General features: G+C 42.4%; 1 protein-coding gene across 4 annotated transcripts in view; it reads left to right on the top strand.

Annotated features, from left to right (window-relative positions):
* Positions 1-17,110, top strand: part of GRHL2 (grainyhead like transcription factor 2) — a 103,144-nt gene that overhangs the window by 37,981 nt on the left and 48,053 nt on the right. For all 4 annotated transcript variants that reach the window (XM_073330421.1, XM_073330420.1, XM_073330419.1 and 1 more), the window contains exons 5-7: positions 1,513-1,568; positions 5,046-5,202; positions 7,947-8,058. In XM_073330421.1, coding sequence (XP_073186522.1) covers positions 1,513-1,568; positions 5,046-5,202; positions 7,947-8,058 — 325 coding nt within the window. The remainder of the gene's footprint in view (positions 1-1,512; positions 1,569-5,045; positions 5,203-7,946; positions 8,059-17,110) is intronic.

Raw genomic sequence — 17,110 nt, 5'->3', positions numbered from 1 at the left:
GAGGGCCTTGGACCAATTGTCTCAAGTGTGAAGTGTAAGTTTGTAAAAAGTCATTTTTCCACCAACAAGATTGCCTCCCCACATTTCATTGCCCTATAGCTCATCCATTTGTTATAAAAGTGCAAGTGCAGATACCTTTTAGAAAAATCATCTTGATGTATATTCTTTTTATCAGCCAAGGCAGAATGCAAGAGAATTATGTATAACATTCCATATAAATTACAGTACTATGATCATGATTTTTCATAATATTATAAAAGTGGTAATTTCTTCTATCTGATTGTTGCCTGATTTTAATATGGATTTAAATAATGGATCAGATTTTAAATTGTGTCTCAGCTGGATTAAATAAACTAGTTTAGTTACATACTAATTAATAGAAACTAGTTGTATTTATCTCACAAAAACAAGGATTAATCTTTTAAAATTGCTTATTCTACGGAGACATTCTTTGCATCACTATACCAAGCCATACTGAAAATATCACGTAAAATGATATAAAAATCAGACCAGTCAACTGCAAAGCTACAACCACTGCTGTGCTATGGTAAAAACACTCTGTAATAAACTGACATCTCTTAAACAGGTTTCAAGTCTTTTTATTGCAGAGCATTTTTATCATGGCACATCAATATGTAATTAACCGTGAGTGATGACAAAATAGTATAGTAATAATTAATAATCCATGAGATTATACCTAATGATCCATCAGAGAGGTTTTAGAAACAGTGTATTATGGCCACAAAAGGTAAACTGAAAAAGCAAGGATCTCATAGAATAGATAAGGATCTCTTATCATTTTCCTCTGCTCCATAATGTAGTGTATGGTTCTTTCTTCAATTTATGCAGTGGACATAGTTTTCATAATTCAGCCTCTTGATGCAATATATTTCACATTTTTCATCTATACCTTTTTATAGATCTGTTTTCATTTTGTCAAATGAATCTATTATTCTAATATGATCCTGTGTTACATGCAGAATACTTCCTGAGCCTGTGTCCCCACACCCATCCAAATGAGATGATACAATAATACAAATTTTTATGAGCCTCAGTGTGTGGGTTGTGGAGGACAATTAGAAATAGATTCACATAAACCCTCTTTAAAAATATAGGCACCGTAAAAGCTTTCATTTAATTTTCAGCTTAGGACATGCTTGCAATTGTGAGTCATGCATGTTATTACAGGTTTCTTCTAAACATCTGATAATGTAAGGGCAAGCAGAACACAAAAATACCTGCCACTTTACTGATATTGTTATAATGAACTAGGTAGACTGACAAAATCCAAACACTTATCCAAATAATTTCTCTGTGTCAACTCTAGAAGTGAAACCGCATAGGGACTACTCAGGCTAATAGGTATTTTGAGTCTGAACTACCTTATAGTTTATTATAAGGGTTCCCTAACTAGAAAAGTTTTAATATGATCTTGTCAGTAATTGTAAATTTCTTTGTATCCAATAATTCCTTATCTATTGTTTGTTTGTTTTTTATTTGTATAACTTTTAGAAGTACCGCAGTGCATCAGTAGGGGCTGAGGAATACATTTACGAACAAACAGCAAGGTAAGTTACTCAAAGACAAATGGGAATAGATGGAGCTGGATTGGCCTCATATTAAAATATAGTATGGAGAACCCCACTTTGCCACCACTAGGGATGTACTGCTGGTCCCCTCCATTGCTCTGCACATTGGCTTTAAAATCTGACTAGTGTGTGTGTCTTCACTGAGGGCAGGTCTACACTTACTGTGGATCAATGCTGTGGTGATCAATCCACCGGGGGTCGATTTAGCAGGTCTAACGAAGACCTGCTAAATCGACCGCCAGTTGCTCTCCCGTTGACGCTGGTACTCCATCAGAACAAGAAGCATAAGGTAAGTTGACAGGAGAGTTTAGACACTGCACAGTGTAGACACTGCAATAAATTGACCTAAGCTATGTCAATTCCAGCTATGTTATTCACGTAGTTGGAGTTGCATAAGTTAGGTCGACATAACCCCGTAGTGTAGACCTGCCCTGAGTGTCAGGGCCTGATTCTCTTCCTACTTGCACAAGCTTAAATCAAAAATAACTTTGCTTAAGTCAATGGTGCTGTACAAATGTAAAACTGGTGTGAGAGGAGAACCAGGCTCTTGGTACCCCAAATACAGAGCACAGATTGCCAGCCTGCTCCTGGAAAATCTTCACTGCCTTCCAGGACGGGAGGATGCAGAGCACACATGTCTGAGGTTGTTAAATCAGCTCCCCCAATTTTATGAAATTCCCATTTTGTTTTGTTTTGTAACAATTGGTTGTGGTGATCTTTGTCACTATATATTGTGGTACGTTTCTGTGTATTTTGTATTATTTAATCTGGTGGTGTCTGTCACCACCCAGCTAAGTACTGCAAAATAAAACTAAAGTTTTGGAGAAATAACCAGTCATTGCTGTTAGCTACTAAATGCAGCAAAATGCATGCATATAAATGGACAAGAGCTAGATTAGTCATTGACTCATATTAGCTCTGATCCAGGAAAACACTTAAGCATGTACTTAACTTTAAGCACATGAGTAGTTCAATTTATATCAGTCAGACTATTCATGTGCAAAGTTAGACATATGCTTAAGATTTTTCCTGGATTGGGGCCCTCATGCCTGGGGCTTTTTTTTATGGTGTAGCTTTCTTAAGGCCCAGTCCCTTTCTGATGAAGTCAATGACAAAACCCCCATTATCCTCAATGGATCAGGACTGGGTCTTTAGACAGGAGTATATCTGCAGCATCAATGCAGCATAGTTTCCATTTCCTGTGTTGGGTATTTTTGAAACATAATCCAGGAGTGTTTGTATTGTCAGCATTTCTACTAAGGTGAAAACCTTTAGCATAAGAGCCAAGGACAACTTCACGTGATAATTTACCATTCAGAAAGGAAATGCCTCCTCTCTGTGAATTATATAGCATTCTACTAAGTGTTCCATACCCTGTATATATAGAAATGAATGCTTCATATGAATAACATGAACATAACTTAGGGCCTGGTCCAAGACCCACTGCAGTGGATTGAAAGATTCACATTGATTTCAAAGGGCTTTTAGATCAGGCAGTTGATGAGATTCGAAACAGGCTTAGAAAGTTTTCTGAATAATAACTGCAGTTACATTTGCTAGGGTAAAAATGACAAGTGATAGCAATGCTCATGCTTTAGGGCATAAACTGATTGCCAATTGGGAATTTGGAAGAAATTTCCACTGTGGTATAGTACAGGTATTACACAATTGGCCACATGCAGTATGTCTGGGATTTGGGGTTTTTTTTTAACACCTTCTGAAACATCCAGAGTAGGAAACTGTCAAACACAGGAGAACAAACTAAGGCACACGGACTATTAGTCAGTTGTACTGTGGTACTTTCTTGGTCTGATTTTGATTCACACTAAAATCCATTTTAGATTCCTTTATACACTGACTGATGTAAAGGAGCCTTAATGTCAATGAGAATCTGGCCTTCTGTGTTTAAAATACCCTTTTATCATAAACAAAATGTATACTGTACATACAGTAGTCTTTTCAAAACAATGCAAAATTTAGCACAAAAAAACAAACTTTTTTTTTTAAACATTAAAACAGAATAAATTTTAGAGTAGAGTAACGTAATTAGGAACACCTTTAAAATTTAGCCTTCATTTCAAATTATAAAAATTACTACTAAACTATATTGAAACTAAACAGTTTCTGAACGTTCTTGCATCTGATGGAGGAAAGATGCAATGGAGGGTTTGGGGTTTTTTTCCATCTCTTTGGGTAAGATTTGAAAAAAAATTCTTGTTATTACTGAATTTTGGTTGTTTTTTTATTTGGTGGCTAAAAATAAGATAAACAGTGTTTTGGTCTTTGCCTTATTTCCTTTTCATATTGTCAGAGGCAATGGTATGACATCAGAGTTAATTTCTTTTAGACTAGAAATTCAAGGACACCATAACCTTTTGGTTTAGCATGTTCTTGCTTTTGGCCCTGATTCAGTAGTGCTTAAATGCTTTGTTGAATTCAGACCTTTGAGAAGGTATTATTTTCTTCAACTTGTGGCAATATCCTGTAAATGACTCTTTCCATCATGGTGTCTGTAAAAGTATTTTGAAGGGAAACATTTATTCAGCAAGTTTTACTATAGTGTGATGGGGATGAATATACTGAATTGTCGTAATGCAGCGTGGTAGGTTGCCAATAGACAGTGTTCTGTGAAGAGTGTATGTAGGGAAGGAGTCTATAGGACAGAGATTTTCAAACTTTTTCATAGTGTGCACCACAGATAAAGGTGCAGTTTCTCATATGGAACATCTCCCCTTCCAAAATCCTAATTCCCATACGATGACATCACTAATGTCTTGTCTTTTATTTTTTCTAATTGTATTATTCATCAATTGCACGACCAGAGAAATCTAGGTATTCTGCACCGTCGGGTTCATTTCTAAAGATACCCTTAAAAATTAGATTCTAATTTGTCTTTAAAAAAATTAACCCAACTCTGCTATTCCCCTTTCCCATCTCCTCGAACAGTAGTCAGGAGTCTTGTTCCTCCCACACACCATCGCAGCAGCTTCTGTGTTCCTCTCATTGGACTCTTCTTCCTGTGCCAGCTGCAGGTTCAAATGTTCATAGAGGCAGCTTAGCTCCCCTTACTAGCGGTGAACCAATCTCTATTCCACCTATTAGTCAGCACCCTCATCACTGGGGTGTATATAGAGGCCCATAGTTGACCATAGTTATGTACAGAGAAACTAAAGAGACAGTCTCTGCCCAAAGAGGCTTATAATCTAGCTAGTCTATTCTTAATGAATTCCAGATTTGATGGATTTAAAGGAAGAGCATTTTAGTTATTGAATCACCTGTCTCTGTTTTTACGTATTTTGACCTTTTCCCATCATTATTGCTATTTAGTTTCCTATTAGTTTTATGCCAATACCATCTGTACGCTTGTGAAATGTATAAATAAATAAGGACAAAAAGAAAAGGAAAAGTCATGGAGATTGTTTGATCTCTCTCTCTCTCTCTCTTTCTCTCTCACAGCAGCACTTTTCAGTATACTCTAGAAGCTACCAAATCTCTGCGTCAAAAGCAAGGGGAAGGACCAATGACCTATTTGAACAAAGGACAGTTTTATGCCATTACTCTGAGCGAGACGGGTGACAACAAGTGTTTCCGACATCCCATCAGCAAAGTCAGGGTATGGCAGCCTTTGCTATACAGAACAGAACTCTGCCGTAACGTTCAGGGGTTGCTCTTGGTTTGTTTTATTTTTCTTGTGGGAACAGCAGAAACACTTGGCTACAACACCAACAGAAATATGGGGAAAAGTTATCAGCTATGGATATGTGCTGTATATTTTTTAGTCCTTTTTCAGTCCCATCTCATGAGCTGCCCAGTTGAGTATATAACTGTCTAAGGCCATGATTCAGCAAGACACTTTCAGCACGAGTACTCCCATTGACTTCAGTGGAACCATTCATGGGCCTGATTCAGCAAAGCACTTATTCCTCTGCTTAACTTTAAGCACATGCTTAAATTGCACTGACATCCAATGTTAAGCACCGGCTTGAGTCCTCGTGGCCCAAACCTGTGAGGTGCTGAGTGAGCTCTCCCAGCTCCCACTCAAGTCATGGGAAGTTGAGGGCATTAGCAGCTGGCAGTATTGGGCCATTAATTTACTAATGATCTGTTTTAAAAATCAAATCAAGCGTGGTTTATGCATGTGAGCTGTTTTATATTCAAGAAGAACGCAACCTTTATGGAGATTCCCACCTTGGAAATCAGATTTACAGCTTCATCTCAGTTCTCAGCTTCTGAAGCAGAGCTGTGACAATCAAACTGTGGTGAACACACTGGGCTCACCCAGTTATCTTTCAGATTAATTGGTGATCACCCATTAGACTTGAAATGAAAAATGAGCCTCAAAGCTGCTGCCCTGAGAATGGCACTGTCCCCTGAAGCTCAAAGTGCAGCAAGTAGGTGAAGCAGATGAAATACTACCAGGCTGAGAACGCTGCGGCTACTGTAGTCCAATCTCATTCGCAACATGGTTTTCTTGCTGTGTGTCAGAGACACAGTGGGGGATTAAAGCAAGATGAAATAAATCTGTTTATTGAGGCTCTTAGATGATTAGATCTCTTAAAGGGGTTACCAGATTTATGACATAACCCCTTCTGAGACAGTTTGGGGACAACCCTCAAACCCTGCTAGAAGGGAGAAAATATGAATATAATCCTAGAACAAATGCCTGCTGCAAAGTCAATTGCAGTTAGCAAGAGGCTATTCAGCAATGTCATTGCACTAGATCAGGTCCAAGGGAACACCATAAATTGTGCTCTTTATCTCACACTTGTTTTGGGAGACTTTACATTCAGAGACAGCCATTTTTTTTAAACAGTTTGGTGATTCAAGGTGGGAGGCTATTTATGGGGAATTTGTGTGGAGATTGGGAAAACCTTCTTCAGCTAAGAACAAAAGGAACACATTGAAGGGGCTATTTTTTGTTTTCTATAATTTCAGGTTACTTTAGCATGCAGCGTTTGTGATGCAGACAGAATTTTTATTAAATGTGCTTAAATCGGCAAGTTTTTTCCTGAGCTTTTATAACTACAGAGTTAAGATGTAGAGTGAATTTACAATTTGTTTTGGTTTGGTTTTTGGTATCACCTAATTAGAGCAAAATGAATCCAGAACTTGAAATGTAAATTCAAATGAGGCTCAGTAAAAAACCCATATAGCATTGTGGTAAAAATGAAAATATATGCAAGACTTCTGACATAGATGGGTCCTTGGGACTAAGGCAGTGGTCCCCAAACTTTGGAGCGTGACCCTCCCTGGGGTGTGTGTGGAGGAACGTTCAAGGGCAGAGAGGGAAGGCTACCCAGCCCCACTGCGCCCCCAGCTCTGCTCCGGCCCAGCCCAGTCCCCTGGCCACAGCGCCTGCCTCGACTCCAGGCCCACCCCCAGCTGCGCCCCAACCTCGGACCCCTTGCCTCTTTCCAGGCCTTCACCTCTCCTCCCTCCCCGGGGAGCCATGGCTCCGCTCTCAGCCCTAGCTTCTGAGGAGAGGCATGGCCAGGGGTAAGAGCGGGTGCTACTCTGAAAAGTTTGGGGACCACTGGACTAAGAAATATATAAAGTGGTATATCCACAAATGCAGACAAAGAACACTATTTTTTAATGACTGCTGCTCATCACATATGAAAACACCTGTTTGAAAGTAGCTCAAACATTAAACATTACAGGCTGTAGTTTGTCTGAATTGTTGACTGTTGCAGGCACTAAAATACTGCTTTTTTGTTAGGGTGTATTTTCAGCTGTGTTAAATCAATTTGTGGCTATATATTTTTTTAAACAACAAGAAAATTCACAATGATATTTCCTGCTGCACTTCTGATTTTCCTGCGGTGCTGTCCCCAATCCTGCCCCCCACCTCACCCCACCCCTCCACACTTAGTTGATTGCAGCATTATAGGAACTTTTTGTGTACATTTCTTTTACCCAGAAGAGCTGCTATCATACCGAGCATATCATTCCTACTTTTATATAATCTTCTAAAGGCCCAATGAGTCCAAATGACTTATTCCAAGTATCTCAGTCAGGATTAGAATCTGGGATGCTTTTGCTTTTGAGATCACCACTTTTAGCAGTATGAAACACAGCCCTCTTACATTTAAATACTCAGTCACATTTTATTCAAACTCCACAAAAACCATCATCATTGTCCCTGCTTTATTTTTAAATTACCTTTCTATTGCACACAAATATTAAATGCATCACACATGTAGGGCGAGAATACAAAACACTGAATGGTATTCCCTTCAAGGGCAGATTTTCTAGTGGCAATGGAGGCAGGTGGACGTTTCTAGTACTTAGGCATCTCAGAATTAATTAAACGCGAGGTACTGCCAGTAATATAGTCTCCACTCCCCTTTTCTGTAGAGTGTGGTCATGGTTGTATTCAGTGAAGATAAAAACCGAGAGGAACAGCTGAAGTATTGGAAATACTGGCATTCTCGGCAGCACACAGCTAAACAGAGGGTCCTTGACATTGGTAAGTGAGTAGTTTTAAGAATTTATATTCTCCTCCATACTCCATATTGAAATGTAGAGAAACACAGCTTGCTATTATGTGAGGGAATAGAACATTCAAAGAGGGAAATATCGACTCTGTAAAAGGTAAATGCAATTTATATGTGAACAGCATTGCAAATACTGTACAAAATTACCACAGGTGGTAGAACTTTTTAACACCCGGACTACCTAGTGATTACAGGTCAAAGCTTTGTGACAACTGTTAGCAATTGCTCAGCCCTATTGAGAATTGGGCTAAGGGGAAGAGGATGCAACAAAAGAACCAGTGAAAGAGCTGTGCTGTCATGTGGGACTCAGAGAATATCATGCCCACAACTCCTCCATTGATGGGAAACCTATGCCCCATGCACTCCAACTCCTCTAAATGGGGAAAACTCTTCTCAACAGAAAGGATGATACTTTGGGAACTTTTCAAACCTAAACTCGTGGAATGTCCCAAGCAGTTTTTTTTTATTTGAATGTCTAAGCTGTCCCTCTGTTTCTAGATAGCTCTCTTTTAGGGCTTGTCTATGGGGAAAGTTATACTGGTATAAGATAAGGCTGAATTTAAACCACTCTAGTTATATGGGTATAACCTCCTGTGTGGACAGTCTTATTCCAGTATAAGAATGTCTTTTCCTGATTTAATTTACATTTCCTTGTAAACTGTTTAAACTACGCCAAAAAAAAAAAAAAAGCCACACTTATTCTGGAATAGGAATGCCCCCTTGAGGAGTTCTACCAGTATAACTACAGTGGTTTAACTATACAAGTATAATTATACTGGTGTCACTGGTGAAACTTTCCCATATAGACAAATGCCTAAGCTTAAGTATGTGCCTAAGTGCTTTGTTGAAAAAGGATAGGGTTACTCACATGCTTAAAGTTAAGCATGTGCTTAAGTCCTATTGAAGTCACTGGGACTTGAGCACATGCTTAGATGCTTTGCTGAATCAGGGCATCTGTTTTGTTAATCTTTAATTAGAACACTAATGAGGACTCATAATTAGCCTGTAAAGATTGGCTCTTAAAAGCTTTCTCCTATTTATTTCTTGACATTGATTTTGAAAATAAGTAGCTTTATCAGTTATTTTTATAATGTCTACACTGCGGTCAACAGCTGAATGTTCAATGTATTAAATAACAGTGATTGGTGGGCAGGGGTGTTGTTTTAGTTGGAAGAAATTCCAGAAATTGTCAGTAATCATCTAATAGTGTCCAACCTCATGGAATCATGTTTGGTCCTGGGAAAATAAGGCTTCTAATAATAGTACAGCTGAATGCTGTCTCTGAGAAATTCACTATTTGGTTTCAAGGGAATGAATCAATATTCCAGTTTATTTGCTGGCCTTGTTTTCTTGAGTGGTATTCTTACAAGGTTGGACTTACCCCCAAATTGTGCCTCCTCTCTGTATTTCTCAGGTGTTTTCATTTAGCAGCAGGTTAAGGCAAGCAGCCATACTGTGACTAAATGTGAAAAAATTCCATGTTTCTAATACGCCTCCACTGATACTGTCTAAGGCAAGGTTCTTTATTTTTTTTAAAAAAGCAGGTTCATTGACCAAGGCATGATCTTTCACCCAACACTGTTATAGACTCTTTCCGAAGCCTGATTCTTTAAAGATAGTGAACTGGTGGACTGCTACATCCACACAGGGCCCCATCAAAATCAAATAATGAGTCTCTGTGCAGACACAGCAGTCCATTTGCCCCCTGTCTGTTGTAGGATTAGGGCCCAAGATGCTACAACATCATGTCCATTCAGCACTTCCCATACTATGCCCTAGAAAATGTGAAAAAGGGAAACATACAGAAACTCCATTCCTAAATCTAAATTGATCCTGCTACGAAGACGTCCATTACTATAAAACATTCCTGCTATTAGAAAGCAGTGCTGCAAAACAATATACATGTGCAAATATCCATTCTTGGTGTCTGCTCAGGAGCTCAGAGTCTGCATGAGTGACTGCCAGTGAGCGCACAGCACTCCCCATCACCCTTTGTTTTCTGCTTTTAACTGTTTACTCCCAGTTTTTGGTGAGACAAAGCTGTTTGAATCCTGATGAGTTATCTTGATAAGCTTATTTATTACTCATCCCACCAGAGGCATTTATGAGATTCTCTGAGAGCCTGCAACTGCCCTCCCCATGTGCTTGGGAAGATCTCATCACTGGCAGAGCTTCCACCTGCTGCCTTCCACCTTCCACCTAAAGTCCAAATCTGTGGGAGTGTCTTGACTTCAATAGCTCTCCCCACTCCCCGCCCCCCCATGTGCAGTTTACATACCCAGTAATCTGCAGCAGATTCTGGCCTACGGAGTTTGCTAGACCAAAGCAGGCAGAGTTTACCTTGTTTTGACTGCCTGAGGGAACCAAACGATTGAGTGCAGGGAGGGATGGGAAGGAATGAGAAAAGCAGGATTTGGAGATGGCAGAGAAAATAGCACTGGTAAAAACAAAGGAGTAATCAAAGATCACCTGTACTGGGAGCAGTCCCTAGGCTCTCAGCCCAGACAGAGAACATCAGGTTTGCCTGTCCACTTTCCGATGCTGCCAGCCTCTACTGGGGCCAGGTCTACACCACAGAATTAGGTCAACGTAAAGCAGTTTTTGTTGACCTACTCTGTAAGCGTACACACTACAGTGTTCCTCCTGCTGCTGTAACTCACCCGGTACGCTGGTTAACATAAACACCTTGGCAAGAGGCGTAAGACTTAATTCGATGTGGTTCATAGTTTGTAGTTACTTGCATTGCTGAGCATGTCCGTTTCACTGCTGGTAGGGTCCCTGTTTTGAAACTGAGCCCCCAGGGCAGGAGAAGTGTTCCAGCTGTGAGCCTTGCAATGCTGACAGCTGGAGCCTTGCAGCCTGTGGTGAGAACCTGGGCTGTGGGCTCTGTGCATGGCTCAGAGATGGAGTCTCCCTGCCCGGCACTGAGAGCCCAGGCTCTCAGCTCCCCCAGAGCTCCCACCCGGGAGCCCGACTGCCAGGCGCCAGCTCCCCACACTGCCCTTCATAAATCAGTGGAAGGGCTCCTCGTGAGGATGTGTGCCACAGGCAGAGGAAGGGCAGTGTGGACATGAAAAATGGAGTAATTACTGCAGTGTAATTGTGTAGCACAGACAAGGTCTCAGACTAGGATTGTTTAGTAACCCACCTATTTGGTGAGAACTACTAAGGTGCTGTTACTGAGTTCCTTCCTACCAACCTGGCCCTAGTGATTCCAGTTGAAAACTGTCCATCCGTCGAGGAAGATTAATTAAAAATTCCCTTTCAGCTCCCAGGCCAAATTAATCTGTCTGTGTAGTTGTCATAGGAAATACACTAACAGAGCAAATGTAGAGAGAAGTTATATCATGTCACAAGTATTATTTAAAGCTGTATATTTTGGCACTAGTACATACATGCTGCAGTACCAATGTTCATACCTTTGCACCTTTGATGACATGGGGTGAAATTCCTACTGACTTCAATGGACCAGGATTTCACAATGGTTTAATTGATACATTTTAGGCCCCTTGCCCAAACAAGTAAATCTACAGTGTGTGTTCAATATACCGGAGTACAGCAAAATGAATGCTGTGCATAAGCAGTGTGTTATATATGCTAAAATTAATGTATTTTATATTTGTATTAATTTGAAGAGAAATAGGCCGGCACTGACGTCCAGGCACTCCTATCTGTAGTTTTTATTTAGACTGTAATTGTAAACTTGAATGAAACCTGGAATAACTAGGTTTAATGGTACAATGTTCAATGTCAAACACGAGAACTATTTAATATGGATCTAAATTTGCCAAAACATTTCTCAGGAATAAGCTCTTGCACTGTAGGCACTCCTGTATGATATTTCAGTTAAGTGCAATTGAAATAAGCTCTTTGGTGGTTACCATTGCCAAATAAAATGTTTACAAAACAGATTTTCCTTTAATCACAAATTAAGATGTTGGACATTGGGCTTCCAAACTGCTGGTGTCACAAATGATGCTGCCACTTTGGAACAAGATGATTGTCCAGTATAGTTCATACATGAGCTTTCAAACACTGTGCTCCTCAAAACTGTTGCACTTTTCTTTTTCATGGGACAATAATAACTCGGTGCTTAGTCTATGCTACATCTATTCCACACACTGGGCCAAGTTGTGACAGAGACAGAAGACATTATGCAACATCGTGTCTAAATTTTCATGAAATTGTATTTGCATGTAGATCTAGATGTTAACTAATGAACACACTGATCTTTGTAGTGCTTATTATTTATAGTCAGTTTATTATTCCTCATGCTTCTGTTTCTGTTGCATCTAGAGTACAATATCAGGGCCTTCTTAAAGATAATTCAATAGTTACCAGCTTCCTCTTGGAGTGGAAGAATTTTCATTCTCAAGAGTGCTAACATAACAATAAACTAGCTTAGTGTTTGTGATCATGTCTCCTGCTCGTGACTGGTCCAAGACACTCCTTTCTGGTCTGTTCTCATGCTAACTGGCTGGGTCATTTCTATATTCCAGCTTGTAAGCACTTTGAGGCAGGATATTGTCTAGCTATCTTTCCTGAGGCACCTACAACACCTTTAGGCATGGTACAAGTAATGCATATTGCACATACTTCATATTAAAAATACAGGATAGTTTATGAAGGATTAAGAAATGATTAATTTATGTTGTAGTAAATTGCCATAGATTGGTATAACCATCTATAGCACCTTGTACTGATGTGCTTATAGCTAATGCTAAGTTTTTGTCACGAATATTTTTAGTAAAAGTCACCTACAGGTCACGGGCAATAATGAAAAATTCAGGGAAGCCCGTGACCTGTCCCTGACTTTTACTAAAAATACCCATGACAAAAGGGGGAGCCTGGGCAGCTGCGGGAGGAGAGGGTTAGGAACTCCAGGGTCCCCCTGCTGGAGCTGGGAGCTCCTGGGGTCCCCCTTGCTGCCTGCAGCAGCTGGGAGCTCCGGGGGTTCCTCTCGTTGGTCCCGGTGCATGGGAGCAGTGGGGATTCCCCCTGCCGCTGGGTTCCCCCTGCCTCCCGAGGTGGCCATGAGCAGCTGGGATTCCTTGCCGCTGGGTCACCCCTGCTGCCCGCAGTGGCAGGGCATAGCACGGGACCCCCCTGCCACCTGCGGAGGCAGGGAGTGGCCAAGCCCCCCCCGCCGCCCATGGTGGCCAGGAGCTGCGGGGGAAGGGGACTGGGGACCCTGCAGCTCCCAGCCAGCACTGGCTAAAGTCACAGAGGTCTTTGGAAGTCCCAGTGATCTCCGTGACTAAATCGCAGCCTTACTTATAACTCTCTATATCACATATTATTCATGCCTGTTACATGCTTATAACCTCTATTAATCATTCACTATAAACTATTTGTTATAAATTATTCATTAATATATCCTTAATATAAAGCATGGCCTACAGAACAACAATGATGCTCAGAGCTAAAGGAGTAATTCCTTTAGCTCAGAGAATAGGGCAGGGGTCAGCAACCTATGGCACGCGTGCCAAAGACGGCATGCGAGCCGATTTTTAATGGCACGCTGCTGCCTGCCGGGTCCCAGCCACCGGCCCCACTCAGCCCGCTGCAGAATCCAGGCCGGGACCCCGGCAGGCAGCAGCAAGCCATTAAAAATCCTGCCCGCCCTGGCCCGCTCTTCTCCGCTCCCCCGTGGGGGCAGGGTGAAGAAGCTTGGTCCTGCCAGCTGCTGCAGGGCAGGCAAGCTCCCCCCTCCCCCACCTCTTCCCACAGCGTGCTGGATTCTTGCCCTTCCTCCTCTCCTTCCCTACCGCCCATCAGCTGATGGCCCTTGCGAGGGAGGGGGAGAAGCCTAGCCAGAGCAGCGCTGGGGAGGAGGCAGGGAAGGGGGCGTTGAATCAGGGCATATCCCCTCCAGCTCCCTGCTGTGAGCCACTCTGAGCAGGGGGCTGGGAGCACCCCCACGATCCTAGCCCACACCCCCAGCCATCTGCCCTGACCCCTACACCCCCACACACACTCCCAGCCCCCTGCCCTGACCCCTGCACCACCCTCACACACTCCCAACCCTCTGTCCTGACTCCTGCACCCCCCTCACATGCCCCCAGGCCTGACTCCAGCCCCCCCACATGCCCATCCCCCCACCCCATGCCCTGACTCCTGCACCCCCCCCCCCATCCGATGTCCTGACTCTTGCACCTCCCATATTCCCACCGCCACCCTGAGCACCAAACGGGAGCTCCTGCACACACACCCCCACATTCCCACCTGCACCTCTTGCACCAAATGGGAGCTGCCAAGGTAAGCACTCCACACCCAAACCTCCTGCCCCAACCCTGACCCCCTCCCTCATTCTAGCTCTTGGCCAGGCCCTACATCCCATTCCCCAGCCTGCCCCTTCTCCCCCAGCCCTGTGCTCAGTGCACTTCCACCCTCAGCTCAGTGCAGAGAGAGAGGAAGTGAATGGGCTAGAACCAGGGAGAAGGTAGGTACCCACTCTGTGTGGGCAGGGCCGAGATCCCAGACCGGCAGCGGGCTGAGCTGCTCAGCCCGCTGCCGGTCTGGGGTCCCAGCCGCCGGCCCCGCTCAGCCCGCTGCCGGTCTGCGGTTCTGGCTGCTGGCCCCTTGCCAGCCGGAGTCCCAGCCGCCGGCCCCGCTCAGCCTGCTGCTGGCCTGGATGAACGGAACCCCAGGCTGGCAGCGGGCTGAGCTGGCCGGCAGCATAAGATCAGCATTTTAATTTAATTTTAAATGAAGCTTCTTAAACATTTTGAAAACCTTGTTTACTTTACATACGACAATAGTTTTGTTATATAATATATAGACTTATAGAGCGAGACCTTCTAAAAAATGTTAAAATGTATTACTGGCACGCGAAACCTTAAAGTAAAGTGAATAAATGAAGACTCGGCCCACCACTTCTGAAAGGTTGCCGACCCCTGTAATAGAGGCTGGTGCTGAAGGTTCCAGCTGTGATACCTCCTAGCTGCAGTGGTGTCCATGTGTCTGTGCCAATATTCCATCACGTTACTTCTTTTTAGATGCTCCTGTCATCAGCTTCTGTGCATTGTTCTGCTTCTTTGAATTAGAGATGGGCTTGAGCTGCAAACTGCAGATGTGGAGCCAAATTCAGGAGAGTCCAGATCCGGGGGTTTGGCTTGGGCTCATCTCTACTGTGAAGTTTGCAGAAAAACATCATCTACTGATCATGTGAATGAACTAAGGTTCCATGGTAGGTTGAGGTCTCAGTCTCAGTGTCCAGGTTTGCTTCAGTATTGAGAGCATGGAGTGAAGCCAGAGCACAGCTGTTCACAGGTGAACAGCTTGTGACTCCCTTTTTGTCTTCCATTAAAAGAAGATATGTGTGTTAGCAGTAAATCAAATGCTGAAATGATGCAAATTTGTATTGACAACCCCTGGAACTTGCAAGAAGTCAGTTTTCCCACTCCTCAGTTATGCACCTCAAGGCTGGAGAGACCAAACAGAGGCAGAGGGAGTCTGAAGAAAACACTCCGGACACTTTGCCGAACTGAAGACTCCTTTTCCCCCCTCGCTGCTGAAAAGATGAGCCTCCTGAAGGATAACTGTAAGCACGGCCTCATCTTCGGCAGTGCAGTGTGTCACACTTGCTGATTTCCTGTGGGTCTCCCTGTTGAACAGCTAACAGTGGGAGGGAGCCTTAGCTGATATTGGGACTAGCTGTGGGAGGAAGAATCAGTTGATAGTTGGATGATGTCTATATTCAGGAGTCCAAATATTTAGATGACATTCAGACACATAACCAGCCTCCAAATACAAATAGCTTCTGATAGCCTCAGTATCCTTTCTCTGCCTTCCCCTATGGCGTAGGGCTGTCCCTGAAGAACACTTCTCTCTCTGATATAAGGTTGTCTTCTTGGGGCAAGGGGGAAGCTGGGTAGCCTGCTCCAGCTCACTCCAGATACACAGGGATGGCTAACTTGGTACACTTTGATTTAGTGCTCCAGCTAGGGTGGAAGAGGTGGTTAAGGTGCTAGGTGGGCACTTTTGAGGCCTTTGTTCTATTCTCTGTTCCACCACAGACTTGTGACCTTGGCCAAATCACTTAACTCTCTGAGCCTCATCGGTAAAATGCAGCTAAGAGCACTTCCCTACTACACAAGGTGTTGGGAGGATAAGTATGCTAAAGATTGTGAGATATTTAGATTCTTCAGCAATGGGAGCCCAGTATAAATACCCTAGAGTTCTATTTCCCCATCCAAAGTCCCTAAGCATATACTTAACTCTAAGTATAAACTTAAGTCCCAATTACTTTAATGGGACAAGCACATGCTTAAACTTAAGCAGTTGCTTAAGTACTGTTCTAAATAAGAAAGAATTTAAGGGCTTAAGCCCTTAATTAGCAGGGAGCAAAGGAGCTTTGCAAAATCAAGGCTAAATGTAGGTATGGATTTTTGCAGAAAAGGAGGTAGGCACTTCCACCTCACCTCTTTCCTTCCGTAGGAGGACTGGGAAATATTTCATGACCTTTTAACACTTACATGCTCCCACAGTGCACTGACTTTCTCTTCAGAAACAATGGAGCATAGAAGCAGATTACATTACAACATCATTTGGCCAGTATTGATACCATAATATGACCAACAGTGGTACAGTTTTACCTATATTTTATCTAATATTGGTATCATTTGGATGCTTAAAACAAAAACAGTTACCCATAGCATATAACCCAGGCAAGCTTGTACCCAAGTAATGAATTTATAGTGTTTTAATAGACTGCAAATTTCAATATTGGTTTCATATAGAATTTCCCAAACAAAATGGAAATAATTCTTGCAGAGCCATTTTCTTGCATATCAAAGAACCCCAGTTTTCTATTTCTGTTAAAGCAGTAGCAGCTTGAGAGGAGAAAGTATAATGATGGCAACTTTCCAATATCCAGGGAAATGATTTCTAAATGACAGTTTATCGTTAGTTAACATTTATACTAAGGTAACACCTAGAGGCCTCAACCAGATTGATGCTTAAAACAGCTACAGTAAGTCAATTTCAAAAACAGAAATGCTGACTTATCTGCTCTGGCTTCTT

This window comes from Lepidochelys kempii, chromosome 2 (genome assembly GCF_965140285.1).
Source record: "Lepidochelys kempii isolate rLepKem1 chromosome 2, rLepKem1.hap1, whole genome shotgun sequence".
NCBI classification, from domain to species: domain Eukaryota; kingdom Metazoa; phylum Chordata; order Testudines; family Cheloniidae; genus Lepidochelys; species Lepidochelys kempii.
Note: the sequence above shows the minus strand (reverse complement) of the source record. Positions and strands in the feature narration are given on the sequence as shown.